The sequence below is a fragment of the Mastigoproctus giganteus genome, chromosome 6, assembly GCF_048544385.1.
Source record: "Mastigoproctus giganteus isolate SK-2022 chromosome 6, ASM4854438v1, whole genome shotgun sequence".
NCBI lineage: Eukaryota > Metazoa > Arthropoda > Arachnida > Uropygi > Thelyphonidae > Mastigoproctus > Mastigoproctus giganteus.
The window spans coordinates 50,588,761-50,607,658 of record NC_143580.1 but is presented as its reverse complement, the minus strand read 5'-3'; the positions used below and the strand labels follow the sequence as shown (position 1 = coordinate 50,607,658).

At 37.5% G+C, this 18,898-nt stretch overlaps 1 protein-coding gene across 2 annotated transcripts in view; it reads right to left on the bottom strand.

Annotated features, from left to right (window-relative positions):
• Positions 1 to 18,898, bottom strand: part of LOC150084235 (WD repeat-containing protein 44) — a 380,944-nt gene that overhangs the window by 237,135 nt on the left and 124,911 nt on the right. For both annotated transcript variants that reach the window (XM_090375960.1, XM_090375961.1), the window contains exon 6: positions 11,628 to 11,852. In XM_090375960.1, coding sequence (XP_090232086.1) covers positions 11,628 to 11,852 — 225 coding nt within the window. The remainder of the gene's footprint in view (positions 1 to 11,627; positions 11,853 to 18,898) is intronic.

The following is an 18,898-nucleotide window of genomic DNA, read 5'->3' as shown; positions in this document are numbered from 1 at the left end:
CAGGGAAGTAATCAAAGTAGCTACTAGACTTTTCATACCAACAAAAAAATACTGTTCAAAGCTTAGACCTAAACAGATGTGAGACGAACTACCGAGACATGTGGCAGAGAAGAAAAGTGCATGGGATACATATAAATTAATCTGTAATCAAGTCATAAAGGAGGTTAATCAAACTAAGGCAGGTTATGAGAAGTCCCTGGCAAAGAATGCAAATAAAAACAGCAAAGACTTCTATGCTTATATTAACATTAGAAGGAAGGGTTGTTGTTGTTTGCTCATTTGGTTTTTAGGAGCATTAGCAACTAAGGCCATACTACTCCGGGATAGCGGTGGTCATTCCCTGACCTTTCCGCATCCTCCGTATTTGGTGATGACGGGCTCGAACCCCGGTCTAATCAAGAAGCGTGTGCTACGCACTGCTGCTCCTTCCCACCTGGCTACGGAGGCGCCTAGAAGGAAGAGGTTGAATTACATTGGGCCACTTGATGTCTGTGGGTTGTTGATGACCCTACTCAGGTTGTGGACAAATTGAATAGGTATTTGCATCTACATTCACACATGAGGAATTCTTTAGGAAAGGGGATGCCAGAAGTTCAACTCTAATGACTAGGAAGGAAAGTTGAGGATGAACATAAAAGCATCTGGGGCAGATGGAATCTATCCAATTGTATTAAGGGAGGCAGCAAAGCAGGTAAGCAAACCCTTAGCCATAATTATGAGAGCATTCTTGGATTCAAGGGAGGTCCCTATGAACTGAAGATGTGCAAATATATCAAATTCATAAAAGGGATCAAAATGCGACATGAGTAATTACAGACATGTTAGCTTAACGTATGTTCCAGGGAAAATAATGGAATCACTGGTTAAAGAAGTAATGCAGGACCTTTTGGAAAGGCATGCAATTATACTGCAATCACAGAATGGATTTGTGAAGGGGCAGTCTTGTCTAACCAATCTGATAGGTTACTATGATGCAGTGACCAAGGAACTGGATGCAAAAAATAATTTTGACATCATATATAGGTAGCCCTCTATTTATGCGGGGGATTAGGTTCCTGGGGTAACAGACACAAATGAAATCGGCAAAAATAGAACCTTTTATATAATGGAGTCAATCGAAAATCACAGGGTTAGGTTCCGGGCAGCAAAAATTTTACCTACCACTTTGCATTGATTGTTTTATTTTATTACCATTCTTCATAGTTGTAGTAATAATCGATGCAGGCATATTCATATGCCAGAGGTGGACTGGCCATAAGACTTACCGGGGAAACCCAGGTGGGCTGGAGACTGATGGAAGCTGGTGTGATTTTGGCCATAGACACTAGTATGAGACAGCTACAAGTTTTCCACCAGTAAGAATTTTTTACCCAGTCCGCCTTTGTTCATAGCCCTACACACATTAGGGTGGCTTTCACCAGCTTTCATCCGAATAACTTCCATCTTATTTTTCACTGTGAAAGATCGACGTCCCTTTTTCAACTTTCATTTGCACTAGGATTCGGTGAACTTCTTTTACCAGACATGGCTTCTCTTTATTCTATTAAGTTAAAAACTTTATTACACGATTGGCAAAAACTGCACACGGCTATCACTATTATTAATTATTATTTAATTTATTAATAGCACAATTAATAAAAAATGTTAGCATGTTAGCGTAATAAATTTCCAACGTGTAAATTGTGTAAACAAGAACCAACTGAACCTTCACAGCATGGACATTGCTTCCACTAGTGGCTACTTTCAGGAGGAAATCTTTGTCTTCTCATTGCTGATATGGACGGGCTAATTGCTGATTGGCTCAGATTGCCGTAAATCACGTGAATAGTGCATGATACATAGTACAGTACGATGCTGATAAATTTTGTCTGACGATTTTAAACATTCAATTTATAAAAAAATTGCAAAAAAAATATAAAAAAATTGCAAAAATAAATAATAAATAAACAAAAATTTTTGTTTATTTATTATTTATTTTTGTGGTTAGTGATCAGCGCGCTAATGCGAATCAGCACAAATTGGACCAATGCAAAACGAAGGCTACCTGTACTCGGATTTCAGGAAGGCTTTTGATACTGTGCACATATGACTGCTTTACAAACTGGCACCATGTGGCAATAAAGTCAAGTTACAGTAAACCCCCGCTACTCGCGGTATCTGTATTTGCGGTTTCGCGATCGCCGATTTAATATAAAATGAAACCTAAAAAAATGTGAATTTTAAAGCGCCGTGAATATTTTCCGCCATAAAAAAACATGGGCGTGGCTAAAATTATCTTTCTCGGTCAAAACAGCGCTCAGTGGGTGTGGGGAGAGGGGTGACAAAATCGCGAGCGTGGATGTTTCTCGCTAATCCTTGTTCAGTATGTGTTGTGCGTTTGTCATGGAAGGTTTCGTCGTTTGCTTTTAATTTATGTTTATAAATTGAATAAATTTATCAATTTATAAATTGATATGCTTGCAAAAATGATAGATCTACCGTTTTGCAGTGTAAAACAGACTTTTTCGAGTGTGTTAACAGAAGAAAGTGACTTTATTGTGGACAAGTTCTTTCTAACCCCTACAAAAATATGGGCCGACCGGGCTAGCCGGGTGGGTAAAGTGCCTGCCTGGCAACCCAAAGGTCGCGGGTTCGATTCCCGCCTCGGGCTTGGATCAAAGTACTGCAAAAAACTTGGGAGGTGCATTATGGCCACAGAAGCCTATGCGCCAACAACTGCCAAAAAAAAAAAAAAAAAAAAAAAAATGGCTACGAATAATAAGAGAAATGTGAAAATATCAAAGCAGGTGATGACATTAGTGAATAAAATTGAGTTATCAGATAAAATTTCTAAAGGTGAAAGTGTCTCCTCAGTGGCAAAACATTATAAAATCAATGAGTCAACGATATGATCAATCAAAAATCGGAAGAAAAAATCCGCCGTAGTGTCCGTGAAAACGAGCTAATTGCTTCAAAAATTTGCTCTGTAACTTGTGATGTTAAATTAGAAAAAATGGAAAAGCTTTAAATCTGTGGATAGAAGACCGAACGCAAAATAAAATTCTGTTAAGTTCACTCATCATTCATGAAAAGGCAAAACTCCTTTATCAACACTTTAGCGAAACTGGTGATAGCACTGGCGGGATAGGTTTTTTAGCTAGCAAAGACGCTGGTTTGAAATTTCAAATAAATATTACATTTAATATTAAATTGTTTCTTATTTTCATTTTGATGCCATATGCTTGTATTTCACTATGTACTGTCATATTATGAAGTCATATACATAGTCATATTATGAAGGTACAGATAATACATACATAGACAAAATTTTAGACTAGTTTTTCTTATATATTTCATACTTTGGAACGGAACCCCTTTATTACTATGGGAGCCATAACTCGGTATTCGGGTTTTCGATATTCACGACATTTCTCAGGAACGCAACCCCCGCAAATAGCGGGGGTTTACTGTACTGCAATAGATAAAGGGATGATTAAGTGGAAGAAGCAGTGAGTAGTTATCAATGGGCAATGCTCTTCATGGACTAATGTTGTTAGTGGAATTCTCTGCTATTGTTGTTTTCAATATTTTTTCCCATTTACTATTTAGTTTCCCATTGTTGTTTTCAATATTTTTCAATGATATTGATGAAGGTATATGAGGCTTAATGTCTAAGTTTGCAGATGATACAATGCTTGGCAGGTGGTTAAGGACAGTCATTAGGTGAGCTACTGCAACAAGATCTAGGAAAATTAGATCGATGGGCTGAGAAATGGAAGTTGAAGTTTAACAATGGCAAACGAAAGGTACTGTATATGGTTAGCAATAACCCCAGAGTACCTTATAATTGTGTGGTACTACACTCAGGGTAGTGGTGAAAGAAAAAGACTTGGGGGTAACTGTGCAGTCAGACATGAAATTTCTCTGACCAGTAAAGCCATGCTGCCTAGATTTCTCATGGGGTTTTGTCAATGATATACAGAAACTACTAGGAGGGATAAGGCGGTGATTATCCCTTTGTATAAGGCCATGGTTAGGCCACCACTGTATACAAGTCTGGAGGCCTCACGTTAGGAAAGATATCAATCTGCTGGAAGGGGGCAACCAGATTTGTTCAGGGAACAAAAAAGGGTGCTCTTACCTAGAAAGGCTTCAGTTCTACCAAATGTAGCATTCCAGGACTAGGCATCTGCGAGAAGATCTGAGATGTTTAAACCCTTGAATAAATTGAGTATCCTGAATGTTAATGGTATTCTTCCACTTTCTGAGACTACACACATGGGGGAGCATAAATTCAAGTTGAGGAAGGATGGTTGCAAGACAGACGTGCAGAATTTTGCCTTTATCCAGCAGGTAGTTGATTGCTGGAACAGGCTCCATCCGACATTTGTCGTGGAAGTGGATGGGTTTAATAAAGTCAAGGCAGAACAAGCCAAATTCTTGGAGGATATGGATGGGTGTATTTTTTTTTGCTATTGTACATAAGCTTGCTTTCTTGCATCATTTGCCATTACTACTACTTTTCAGAATTTTGAAAAGGTATCAGGTATTTTATAATTTCAAAGTTTTATAAGAGGACTAAGAAAAGAGAACCCTCTCTCTCCAACTTACAGGCATCTTTGTGCATAATTAGAAAATTTTGCTTAATATATATTGTAATTATAATTAAAATATAAATTGTGCTATTAGTGATGATAATCATTTATATCAGGGGTGGGCAACCTCCGGTCTGCAGTCATTTTTTTTTTTTTTTTTTTTGGAAAATTATCGGAATTTCTGACTTAAATACTTTGCTAAATACTACTTACTAGCTAAATACTCAGGGTAGTCATGAAAGAAAAAGACCGAGGGGTAACTATGCAGCCAGACATGTTGCCTAGACAAGGAAACTGCTAGTTTAGGGGGACAAGGGTAATATAGATACGCATTTATCTGATAGTATTGGTCAAATTAACTCTTGCACATACCTCAAGAGTATTTGTTACCGCAACAGAACATAGTAGCAAGATGTTCTGAGGGCAAAAGCATTTCAAATGAGCAGGTGGTAAATGCCGGGGAAGCGAGCTTAAATAACTTTAAGGGGTGTGTCAGGGTAATTAACTATACAAAAACACTGTCTTAATTGTTTATACAGTAATGTTAAAATGAGTGAATTCGAATTGCTGGTTAGGACAAGTAATGCTGACATAATAGGGCTTACAGAAACATGGTGCCACCCGGAGATAAGGGATGATGAGTTTTTTTTTTTGGTAGTTGTTGGCGCATAGGCTTCTGTGGCTATAATGCACCTCCCAAGATTTTTGCAGTATTCTGATCCAAGCCCGAGGCGGGAATCGAACCCGCGACCTTTGGGTTGCCAGGCAGCCAATGACCCACCAGGCTAGCCCGGTCGGCGGGGATGATGAGTTACAGTACTGTATGTATAATGTACTTAGGAAGGACAAGGAAGATAGAAGGGGTGGTGCAGTCATGCTTCTTATCAAAAGCAGCCTGAGTGCGACGAAAGCTTTCTTGGATTCAAACGTTCAGCACGTTAGTATAGAATCTGTATGGTGTTAAATAGTTGGAAGCAAAGGTATAATGAGAGTGGGAGTAATCTACAGACCAGGTGATTGTGAAGATTATGATGAGATCCTCTACATGCAAATGGAATGGGCAGGTAAGTGTGAATGTCTTATTATAGGCAATTTCAATTTGCCTCTAACTGACTGGAGCAAATGGGAAGCAAACTTCATATGGGAGAAAAAATTTTTTTAATCAACTAGATGATTGTTATTTGTATCAACAAGTCAGGTAAAGTATTAGGGAATAGAATACTCTAAACCTCATCATCACCCCTTAACCAGATGACATAATAGGGCTGACAGTACAGGAACCAGTAGCAGAAAGTGATCACTGAGTTCTACGGTGGGGATGAAGTAGCAGTAGTTAAAGGCAAAGGAATGGGTTTTAATTTCAGGAAAGGAAATTATAGTAATAGAGGCAAGCGATACAAGAAAGCAAGCATATCAGCTTATGTACAATCAGCCAAAAAAAAAAAAATTGACACAACCATTCCCTCTAAACTAGAAGTTTGCCCAGTTCTCCTTGAATTTATTTAACTTCCACAACGACAGATGTAAGTTTGTTCCAGCAATGAACCACATGCTGACTAAAGGCAAATTTCCATACATCTATTCTACAACTGTCTTTCCTCAATTTGAATTTATACTCTCTTAGGTTCATAATCTGAGCAAGAGGAAGAATCCCCTTATACACCTCAATCAGACCACCTCACAGGTGCTAGTCTCCAGCTGCTGCAATTTGCAGAACTTAAGCCTCTCTGGGTAAGAAGATCCCTTCATTCCCCTCACCAATCTTGTTGCCCTTCTCTGTACACGTTCAAGCAAATCTACATCTTTCCTAAAATGAGGCCTCCAGACCTGTATGCAGTACTCAAGGCATGGCCTGGCCATTGCCTTATACAAAGAGATAATCACATACTTTTCCCTGCTAGAAAAATACAAGGACTAATAGATTAACAGTAGCCACTGGCAGAGGTGAAAGTGATTCTTGAACTGCTTCTATTGGAATGAGCAGAATCCTGAAAAACAAGATGCAGGATATTTCAGAGGTTGCTGGGAGTCACTGCGGTACAAGTCAGCACATGGGTTGTGTTAGGGTAGCTAAGAATAGGAACAGGTGCATGTATACTTGCGTGTACACCAATGCTAGGAGTTTGGTAAGTAAATTTGATGAATTTGAGGTATTGCTCAAAGCATCAAAGGCGGATATTGTTGGGATATCAGAGACGTGGTGTCACACAGATATAAGGAATGCAGAACTGGAATTTGGGGAGTACAATGTGTACAGAAAGGATAAGAAGGGAGAGAGGAGGAGTTATGCTATTAGTTAAGAAACACACAAAATTCAAGGAAGTGAAGCCAGTCGACATCGCTGGACAGTGCAGTGTCGAGTCAGTTTGGTGTGGCATAAGCATTGGGAGATCAAAATTGAGAGTAGGAGTGTACTGTAGGTCTAATGACTCTGATGAGTATAATAAGACATTGTACAGGGAAACAGAGTGAGCCAGTAAATCAGAGAATCTTATAATGGGGAATTTTAATTTCCCAGATATTGACTGGAATTTGTGGATTGGTAACTCACACACTAACATGGCTTTTGTAGATTTATTGGATGATTATTTTCCATATCAGCATGTTCGGAAGGCAACTAGAGGGAGTAATACTCTTGATTCGATTATCAGTTTTTCTTCATGCATTAAGAATCTATAGATAAAGGAACCACTAGGTGGCAGTGATCAGTGTGCTGAAGTGGGATTTACTCAAAGAGGTAACTACCATCAGGGGTAATGGGAAGGGTTTTTGCTTTTGTAATGGTGACTACGATGGTCTGAGACAGTATTTAAATTCTATACAGTGGGACCAACTGATGATGTTACCAACAGCAAATTCAAAATGGGAAGCATTCAAAGAACTTATCTTGGAAGCTACTAGGCTTTACATACCAACTAAGAAATATTCTTCAAGGTTTAGGCCTAAATGGATGTCAGATGAACTGATGAGACATATGGCAGAGAAGAAAAATGCATGGGATACATATAAATTAACATGTGACACAGAAGCCTATGACAGATATAAGTTGATCTGTAACCAAGTTACAAAGGAGGTTAGGCAGGCAAAGGCAGATTAAGAGAAATATTTGGCAAAGGATGCAAAGAAAAACAGCAAAGAGTTCTTTAGTTAAGTAAACTCTAGCAGGAAGGGGATGAATTAGATTGGTCCACTTGATATCAATAGTTCAGCTGTTGATGATCCTGTTCAGGTAGCTAACAAACTAAATGAATATTTTGCATCAGCATTCACAGATGAGGAGTTATTCAGCATGGGGAATGCCAGAGGTGTATTCAACTCTGGCAGTAAGCTAGATTATCTTGTAATAAGAGTAAAGTGGAGGAGAAATCGTTGAAGATAAACACATGAAAGGCACCTGGGTTGGATGGGATCTAGACAGTTATATTAAATGAGGCAGCAAAGGAAGTAAGCAATCTGTTAGCCATAATTATGAGAGCTTCCTTGGACTCAGGGGAGGTACCCATAGACTGGAGATGTGCAAATGTGACCCCAATTCACAAAGGACGATCAAAGGCTGACACAAGTAATTATAGACCTGTGAGTTTAATTTCTGTTCCAGGAAAATTAATGGAGGCACTTGTTAAAGAAGCACTGCAGGATCATCTAGACAATATTTCGAAGTTATAGCTCGGACACAGCATGGTTTTGTTAAGGGAAAGTCTTGCCCGATCAATTTGATTGGATACTATGATGCAGTCAGAAAAGAAAATGGATGCAGGGAATAACTTTGATATTATATACTTGGGAATAACTTTGATATTATATATTATATACTCCCCAAATTCCAGTCCTGCATTACTTATATCTGTGTAGTAGTAGTGGCACATGATGCAAGAAAGCAAGTGTATGAGCTTATGCAGCATCAGGCAAAAAAAAAAAAAAAAAAAAAAAATCATCACACCATTCCCTCCAAATGCCTGTCCAGTTCCTCCTTAAATTTATTCAACCAATCAACTTCCACAACGACAGATGGAAGTTTGTTCCAGCAATTAACCACCCGCTGGCTAAATGCAAATTTCCGCACATCTATTCTACATCTGTCTTTTCTTAATTTGAATTTATGTCCCCTTAGGTTCGTAATCTGAACAAGTGGAAGGATCCCATCAGAATTCAGCATGGTCAACCCATTCAAGGCCTTATATACCTCAATCAGATCACTGCGCAGGTGCCTGGTCTCCAGCCACTACAATTTGCAGAACTTAAGCCTCTCTTGGTAAGAGGATCCCTTCATTCTCCTCACCAATCTCGTTGCCCTTCTCTGTACATGCTGAAGTAAATCTACAACCTTCCTAAAATGAGGCCTCCAGACCTGTACGCAGTACTCAAGGTGTGGCCTGGCCATTGCCTTATACAGAGGGACAATCACTTCCTCCTCCCTGCTAGCAAAATTCCTATATATCATTGACAAAACCCCATGACCTGCCCTAGGAGCCTGTCTGCATTGCTCAGAAAACTTCATATCTGACTGCACAATTACTCCCAAGTCTTTTTCATTTTCTACCACCCTAAGTGTAGTACCACACAGTTGGTACGTTTCTCTGGGGTTACTTCTACCCATATGCAGTACTTTGCATTTGTCAAGGTTAAACTTTAGTTGCCACTTCTTAGCCCATCTGCCCAAATTATCTAGATCCTGTTGCAGTAGCACACTGCCATTACTGTTATTAACAATCCTGCCAACCTTTGTATCATCTGCAAACTTCAACATTAAGCCTGACATACCTTCATCAATATCATTGATAAATATACAAAACAGTGGACCTAACACCGAACCCTGTGGGACTCCATTAATAACATTAGTCCACGACGAGCAGCACCCATTGATTACCACCCTCTGTCTTCTCCCACTTAACCATCCTTTTATCCATTGTAGCAACTTACCCTTACGGTGACACCACGTCTCTGATATCCCAACAATATCCGCCTTTGATGCTTTGAGCAACACCTCAAATTCATCAAATTTATTTACCAAACTCCTAGCATTGGTGTACACGCAAGTATACATGCACCTGTTCTTTTTCTTAGCTGCCCTAACACAACCCATGTATTTACTTGTACCCCAATGACTCCCAGCAGTCTCTGAAATATCCTGCATCTTATTTTCCAAGCTGCTGCTCATTCCAATAGAAGTAGTGCAAGAATCACTTTCACCTCTGCCAGTGGCTACTGTTAATCTATTAGTCCTTGTATCCCCCCAATCTAGCAGTTTTCCGACACACCTAACACTGCCTCGATAGCACCAGCAAACATTCTCGCACGCTTTCTATTTAAGTGTATCCCATCCCTGTAGAAGCAGTCGCTCCTGTTAACAAGTACAGACCAGGCTGAAAAAAATTCTACCCCTTGAGCCTTGCACAATCTTTCCAGAGCCGAATTGATCGACAGGGCTCTCATCATATACTCCCTCCTATCGTGTCTGGGCAGAATTGCAGACACTTTCAAATCCAACCCTAATTCACGGCTTTTTTTCAACAGTGACCTGTACTTGTTAAGTAATTCCGCCGGTCTCCTACTCTTAATATCATTAGTGCCATCGTGTACAACTATATCACCTTTTGTGCCCTTAAAAGGTTAGTTGTTGGCGCATCAGCTTCTGTTGCCATAATGCACCTCCCAAAGTTTTCGCATTTTTTACTCTGATCCAAGCCCAAGGCAGGATTCAAACTCATGACCTTTGGGTTGCCAGACAGGCACTTTACCTACTTGGCTAGCCCGGTCGGCAGGTGGTTGATTTGTACATTTGTACACATATGGAATGTGTGGGTGAAAAATTCCACATCCTCTATTTGAGACCAACTAAAACACCATCCAGTGAAAAATACTAGAAAAAGTTTCTCCACGAATGATTGGAACCTAGCATTTTTCATTTGATTTTATTATTATTAAGCAACCCAATCTGATCTGAAGTGGGATCTTCGGTACGATCTTGCTCACGATCCTGTAAGAAGCAGTCACTAATTCTGGTGAAAAAATGCACATAACCAAATACAAAATGTCCTACTATTACCCTCTATTCTGGCATACAATTAAAATTCTATTTCTTGCCTTGCAAGCTGGTGCTTAACCACACTTTCTTCATACAAGTCAATTCCCCTTTCTTAAAGGCATCTTTCACATCTCATGTAATGGTATACTACATGAAAATTTGCATTAAAAATCACTGTCTACTTTTTAGTACAACTGTTTTTGCTTCCTTTTAAAAGTTTACATTTCATATTTTATTACACTGACACAGGTGGCGATGTAACACTCTTAATGGTTTCTCTATAAATATTGTGTCAATATGGAAGTGCATTTGCTTTAGAAATCTGACATTCTTGATTAATCAAATTTACTTTTCAAGAACTTGAAAAGTAAACATGAATAACTTGATGTCAAGAGCAGTTTTCATCTGATGATGATGAACAAATTTTGTTAACAATTTTAATTATTAACAAATTTTGTTAATTATTAAAACCAAAATTAATAATTTTGGTTTTAATAATAGTTTTAATAATAAATAAAAAGTAAGAAAAAATACATATTTGTATAAAAATATCTGTGTACTAAATGTGTGTGTATGTGTAAATTCATATTTTATACCTGCCAGTTAAGTCAACCCGAAAATTTAAGATGACTTTGTAGTGCTTAAGGCTAACTCAGATGTCAGAATATACGGTACTAATGATTTGAATCTATGGTAATCACTATTTGTAATTCAATAATATAATCAGAAAGGCACAAAGGTGTCAAAACACACAGTCAACTACCCAATAATTAATTTTTCTTATTGGGTATGAGGATATTAATATATATCATAAAGGCAGGTATGAGGATATATAAATAGTGTTCGTATATGAAAACAACGTAGTTTTAATAATTTTGGTTTTAATAATAGTTTTAATAATAAATAAAATCAACAAATAAATAGGGTCCACTCAGTACAGTTAATTTGTGCACTTTTAGTTATCATGTAAATACTAACATGACTAAAAAATTAATATGATAAGTATTTTAGATGCTAGCATTACTTGCCATGTCAGTAAGGGGTCTTCCTGAATCTGAACGAGTCCTCATAACTATGTTAAGCTGTTTAACATTATCATCTGGACTATTGGTTAGATTTTTTGAATTAACACTTTCACTAACTGAAGCTTGATTTGAAGGAGATTTCTGAGAACTCCTCTCTAAAGATTCTTTTTTATTAAGCAACCCAATCTGATCTGAAGTGGGACCTTCAGCACGATCTTGCTCACGATCCTGTAAGAAATTATGGTAAATAAACTAAAAGTGAACTTACTTGTTATAGGTTTAATTTTCTTCACTACTGATTAATAAAGTAACTTATGATTTTCATCTACAAGTTGTCCAAGAAAGGGGGAAAAATTATGATTCTACATTTAAACAAATATATATAGACATTAGACAAAAAATTTGCCACCTGTATAACTTTTCAATTAATAATGTATAACCCCCCCCTTTAGCACGAAATCACAATAGGGATTCAACTAGACTTCTTAAATAGTTTATATCAATATTAGGCCATTCTGAAAACAATTAAGCTCATAATTCATTCAGGTTTCATGGATGCTATTATTTTCACTTTCCATTGAAGATAGTCCTATGTGTTTTCTATAGGATTTAAATCTGGTGACTTAGTTGACCAATTAAAATGCTCTACAATTCCCTTGTGTTCCTCATGCCTGTTTAAATGAGTAGAGATCCTATGAATTGGACATTTGCCATCCTGGAATACAGGATGTATTTAAATCTTCAGTCTCTTAAATGTTCAGCAAAAAGTATACCCTGATCACCAAGATGTTTTGTACAGCCAGCCTGATTCACCCTGGTTGGTATTCCAAATAGGAGACTCAGTTCATAATAGTTAAAGAAAACCACCACTTACTCACCATTGGCTTTCTATGACACCTTTCACACTCTGGATGAAATACTTCATTGTGTCTACAGTACAGTTTTTATACCTTTTAGTCCATATTAGGCAGGCTTTTTATGTGTAGCCTGTTAATACTGATCTTTTTCAGGAAGAGGGGCTACCTCAGATAGTCATGTCATGAAATATCTTCACAGTGTTCTCTCAGAAATCTGCTGATTATGTCTAGTTGTCTTGTTTGAAATTGTTTTTTTTCATTTACAGGATGCAATATTCATTACTGATCATGATCACTCAGTACAGACTTTAGCCAGAATTCTGTTTGTGATTTCAATTTCATTTTTAATTTCAATTCACACCATTCCTTAAAATCTCTTACTACTGTTCTTATTAGTAAATAAATAAGAGGAGTTAACCTCAATATAGTACGTGGAACACTTCCGTATGATACCCTCCAGAAATTAAAACGGAAAAAACGAAAAAATTGACAACTTACCGGAACATTAAAGTAAAATATAAACTATCTAAATACTGTTCTTATTGAAACACCAGCAAATTCAGCTACTTCTTTAACATGATGTCCTTTAGACCACCAAATGCAATTGCTCCTTTTTGCTACTCACTAACATCTTTTCCACAAGCTCCCCACCATCTTTTGTTGTGGAAATCTTGGTTTCTTCAGTCACAGTTGGTATACCTGTAAATTTGCTGTACGATTCCTTTCACTTCAAAGGTGGTACTTGTGAATATGTAGGCTCTGTTAGAGATTCAGTTATTTGGAATCTCCTCTTTTCTATCTTCTCTGGCTTAAAATCTCTCTGCCCCATTCTGTCAAATTCATCTGTTGCCTCTATTATCTTCCCAAATTTTTAGATTCCTCTGTATCTAAAAAACTCGGTTTTCTCTTTTGCACTTGGCATTACCTTTCTTCCAAACAGCTGCTCACTCTGTACATATTGCAAATCCGCATACCATGGAATATTGTTCCCACATCTGGAGTGGTGCCCCAAAGCCTCTCTCTCTCAGGCTTTTAGATTCTGTTTAAAAGAGGACAGTTAGGTTAATTGAAACAGAGAGTAGAGTCTCTTTACTCTCTGTTTCACAGCCTTCCTGTTTCTGCTGCATGCTTTTTCTACAGATACTTCCATGGGCACCGTTCTTCTGAACTGGAGTCTATAATTCCTGCTCTCTTCCAAATCAATCAATCCGAAGATGTGCCACACTTCAGCACCCTTTTTCTGTTCAACTTCAAACTCACAGACCAACTTTTCTTCTTCCTCATTTATTCCTTCAACTTCTGTTTTTGGAACAACCTGCCTTCACATTTATTTCCTGAAAATTACAACCTACAGAAATTCAAGTCTAATGTCAACACGTATCTTCTTTTCACTTTCTCAACCTTCAACCCATGCACTGTACTAAGTACTACAGTTTCTAATACTTCTTTTGCTTGGAGTCTTCATAAAAAAATATATAAAAAACAAGTTAATTTTATACCATAATTTCAGTGCTGCAAGCAGACAAGTGTATAAGATATATGTCTTAAATATAAGTGATTAATTTTTTGTCCATTGTCTGTAGTATATATGTATTATGCAAAAGAATAATTTACAACATGCGCATGAAATGAATCAAAAACAGTTTCCAACTTCAAAATAATATTTAAATTAAACATACAAGAGTAGTTCAATAAAAGTCTGTATCCATCTAAACATCCTTCTGTACAGAACCACTGGCCTGGAAAACATGGTTACATTCCTGGACACTACTTTTATAGAACACTTATGGTTGTCCTTGAAAAAAGAAAAAAAAAAAGAAAAAAAAAACCCCCACAACTCAGCTTCAGAAATCATTACACTATGACACTGACACCAGGAAAATGTCATGCAAAAATGATTTCGGGGATGTAAAGAAATCTGAAAGGATAGAGTAAGAGGAATATGACAGATCTCTTTATATCCCTGAAATCATTTTTGCATCCATGGTGAGATTGCCAAACATGTAGTAAAATAACATTCATTACTTGACATTTTTCCTTGATAGATGAAGACAAACAGCAAAAAATGATGGAGCAAGATGTCTTAGAGGTAACTGGTAGGGATCACACTATGCTGGTATCAGCATACTGACAGTATCACTTTCCTGGAAGAGCACTGCCTGAGAATATTTTCAATGTTTGAATGTTTCATGGTTTCCTGGGAGAAATGAAAAATCCAGTTCTTATACATCCAGCTGGGAAAATAAAATTATTCTGCTCATTGTTGTGCATACAGTCAAAAGTTGTTTTGCAGAATTCTGCCTTTACTTCTTCTGGAAAGATGCCAACAATGGAGGGATGTGTCAAGCAGAACGATTATGAATGAGCAAGTGGTTCGCATGCTGTTTTCCACTCAAATGGATTAAACAAGCTAATTACTGAATTTTTAAACTGTGATCTTTCACAACAAATTCCTCCAGGAGAGCAGCTGGTAGTTCTCCTGGAGCTGTCAGGTCAGTAATCATCTAAATGTCCTTCTGTACAGAACCACATGGACACATTCTTGGACACTACTTTTATAGAACACTTACTGTTGCCATTAAGAAAAAAAAAAAAAAGAATTCACTTTCAGAAATTATGACACTGACACCAGGAAAACATGTCGTGCCAAAATGATTTCAGGGATGTAAAAAAATCTGAAAGGACAGTATAAAAGAATATGACAGATGCAGCAAAATTATGAAGTCATCCATGATTGGATTGCCAAACATGTAGTAAAATTACATGTGCCAACGATGGACGGATCTGTCAAGCAGAACCCTTATGCATGAGCACGTGGTTTCCATGCTGTTTTCCACTCAAATGGAGTAAACAAGATAATTCTTGAATTTTTAAACAGTGGTCTTTCACAATGAATTCCTCCAGGAGAGCAGCTCGCAGGTGTCCAACAATTTCTGTATTACACTACTCATGAATAATTATCAGCTTTTTTCTCACGTGGATATAAATTTATGCAACTGCTATATATATATATATATAAAAAATATTACTACTGTAAGAGTGTAATTTGTACCATGTAGGTGCTCAAAGTGAGTCTATAGACCCATAAGAGCAGATGTATGATAAAACTTTAGTATAAAAGTACAAAGCAGGCCATTAGGCAAAAAACTTATAAAAACTAAGATAGCCTGTGTTGGTTTACTTTTTTATACCCTAGAAATAAACATATAATTAGCAATAAAATAATAAAATATAAAATAGAATAACATAAAAAAATGATTATGAGGTTAATTACTGATAAAAAGATACCTTGAATGGCAATTTTCCGAGGGCTAAAAGATACATTTTACCACTCTTCCTTTTACTACCATTCCATCATTTCATAAAAGATTAAATACATACATATGTTCTATATGCTCTACTTATAATTATTGGCATAACTTATTAGGTCCTATTCTTACCACAAAATTCAAAGTTGTCCATAATATGTGTTCAATAGCATATAGCAGGGGTGGCCAACGAGTCAATTGCGGATTTAATTTCGGTCGATCACGACGAATTTTAAATATACAGTCATCTCTCGATTTGTGCACCTTGTGCAATGAAATTTTTGAGATGGTAGATCGCGGCACATTTTGAAGGAAAAAAGTAGATCGCATCACAAATTAAGTTGGCCACTCTGGCATATAGAATATGCCGGAAACAAAAGCAAGAGTATTGCCATCTTTCTCATATGTTGTTGTTGTTGTGAGGGTTTTTTGGCACAAGGGCCTCCTGGGCCATATTGTGCCTTTTCATTATTAACTTATGACTGAGTTATTAATATAATGGTTATCAGAGGCGATTATAAATATTTATGCTTTTCAAGTATCTAAACAGTGCTTCAAAATTAGCATTATTTCCAAGTACATGTAGTAAATTTGAAGGTTCCAGCAGATTGGATGCAGAACAAAAACTGGATTTCCGGTTACTTGAATAATTAGGGCATTCTCTTAGAATATGTTTGATTGTTAGCTGTGTCTGACAGAATGGACATTGAGGTGGGTTTTCTCCCATAAGCAAGAATAAATGAGTTGTGTATGAGTGCCCAATACGGAGTCTTGCCAAAATCACTTCTTCACGTCTGCTTTTCCTGAAACTAGAAGTCCACAACTGAGGTTCTTTTTTAATCTGAAACAGTTTATTATTTACTTGTGTTTGCCACAGATTAGTCCATTGACGTCTACATGCTGTTTTAATAGTTGATTTATAATCAATGTGTGGAACTTTCAGATGATAGAATGATCCATTGGTAGGATGTTTGGCAGCACGATCTGCACTTTCATTACCTGGGATGCCGACATGCCCAGGGATCCAGCAGAAGGTAACCAACTGTTTGGATGTTTGATATTCGTATAATTGAGAACATATCTGTTTCAGAATGGGATGTTGGGAAAAAGAAGTAGATTGAATGGCAGTGACGGCACTTAAGGAGTCGGTGTATATAAGAGCTTATCTGATTTGCTGTTTGGTTATGTTATCTAGAGCTAATTTTATTGCATACAGTTCTGCGGTATAGATACTACATTCTGTAGGAAGAGACACAGCTATTGAAAAAGCAGCAGAAATTGCTGCAGCACCTACAGCTTCATCTGTTTTGGAGCCGTCTGTATATACATGACATTTCTCTGCGTTTTCTAAGGTGTGGGCTTTATGTAGCTGCTGGAAGTTGTTGTTTGGCAGGGATCCTTTTCTCCATTTCAGAAAGAAATTATCACAAAGATGTGAGTAATGAGACCAGGGATGTTCAGGAGGATCTACGTCTTCAAGGATATGTTGGAAGTTAATATTCCAACTGTGCATCAGTTCTTGCAATCTAATACAAGCAGGGCGGTTTTCATTAGGTTTGTTACGATAGAGCATTTCATTCTGAGGGTCAAACAGGTATTCCCAGCAAGGATGAGATGGAATACTTTTTATTTTTGCAGCATAGCTACATAGTAAGGATTTTCATCTAAGGTGTAACGGCGGTTCATTTGCGTCAATATACAGGCTGTTGACTGGAGACGTTCTGAAGGCTCCTGTGGCTATCCTTAGGGCACTATGTTGAACAGTATTCAGACGTAACAAGGAATTGTTTCTTGCAGAGTCATAGACAGGTGACCCGTAATCTAAGCGGGATCGGATAAAACTTTCATAAAGATGTGTGAGGGAGTGTCTATCAGCACCCCAGGAGTTAGATGACACAGCTCTTAAGATGTTTAATTTCTTTTGACAGGCCGTTCTAAGGTAGGCTATGTGACTGGAAAAGTTAAGCTTACTGTCAAGGTATAAACCCAATAAACGAAAATTGTTGGTAAGAGGAATCAGATTGTTATTTAAATATATTTCAGGATCTGGATGCAATTTTCGTATTTTACAGAAATGAATTGCAGTTGATTTATTTTCTGCTAATGAATAGCCATTCCGTTGCACCCACAATTTTATTCTGTCTATGGACATTTGGAGTTGCCTTTCAATTGAAATCATGGTTTGTGACTGACAAGAGATAATCAGGTCATTGGCAAACATGTACGATTCAACTGTTTTTGGGATAGCTTGTGTTATATTTGTAATTCTTATTGCGAATAGTGTTGCGCTCAGGATGGAACCCTGCGGTACACCCTCTTCTTGTTCAAATGATTTGGACATACTGTTTCTATATCTGACCTGAAACGTTCTGTAGTGTAGGAAGTTTTGTATAAATTGGGGTAACTGCCCCCTCAGACCAAAGGAACGAAGATCCTGAAGGATACCATATCTCCAAGTGGTATCAAACGCTTTCTCAATATCGAGATTGAGCATAACCAGATGTTGTCTCCTGATGAAAGCGGTGCAGATGTTTGCTTCTGCTTTTATCATCACATCTAAAGTTGAGTGATTTTTCCGAAAACCATACTGGTTTTGGTTTAGCAGATTGTTTGTTTCCAGAAACCACGTTAGCCGCCTGTGCACCATTTTTTCTAAGACTTTGCCTAAACAGCTAGTCAGCGATATCGGCCTGTAATTATTCGGTATGGTATGATCCTTACCTGGCTTCGGAAAGGCCAGTACAATTGAGTGACGCCATGAGTGCGGATAGGTATTTTCTAAATAAATTCGATTGTAGAATCTTAATAGGGAAATTATTGCTTTATTTCTTAACTTTTTTAACATTGTATAGCATACTCCATCCGGGCCAGCAGCAGTACTTGATGTTTTGTTTAGAGCCTCAAAAAGTTCCTTTAACGTGAATGGCTGATTGTACGGTTGAGATGCCTTAGTATAAAAATTGATTTTATGTTTTTCTGCAGATGCCTTAATTTTTTGGAAGGTTTGGCTGTATGTGGACACTGCTGATATACTGGCAAAAGACTCAGCTAATGCATTTGCTATTGCTGTTGGAGCGGACAATTCCTGCCCTTTCCAGTTCAGGATTGA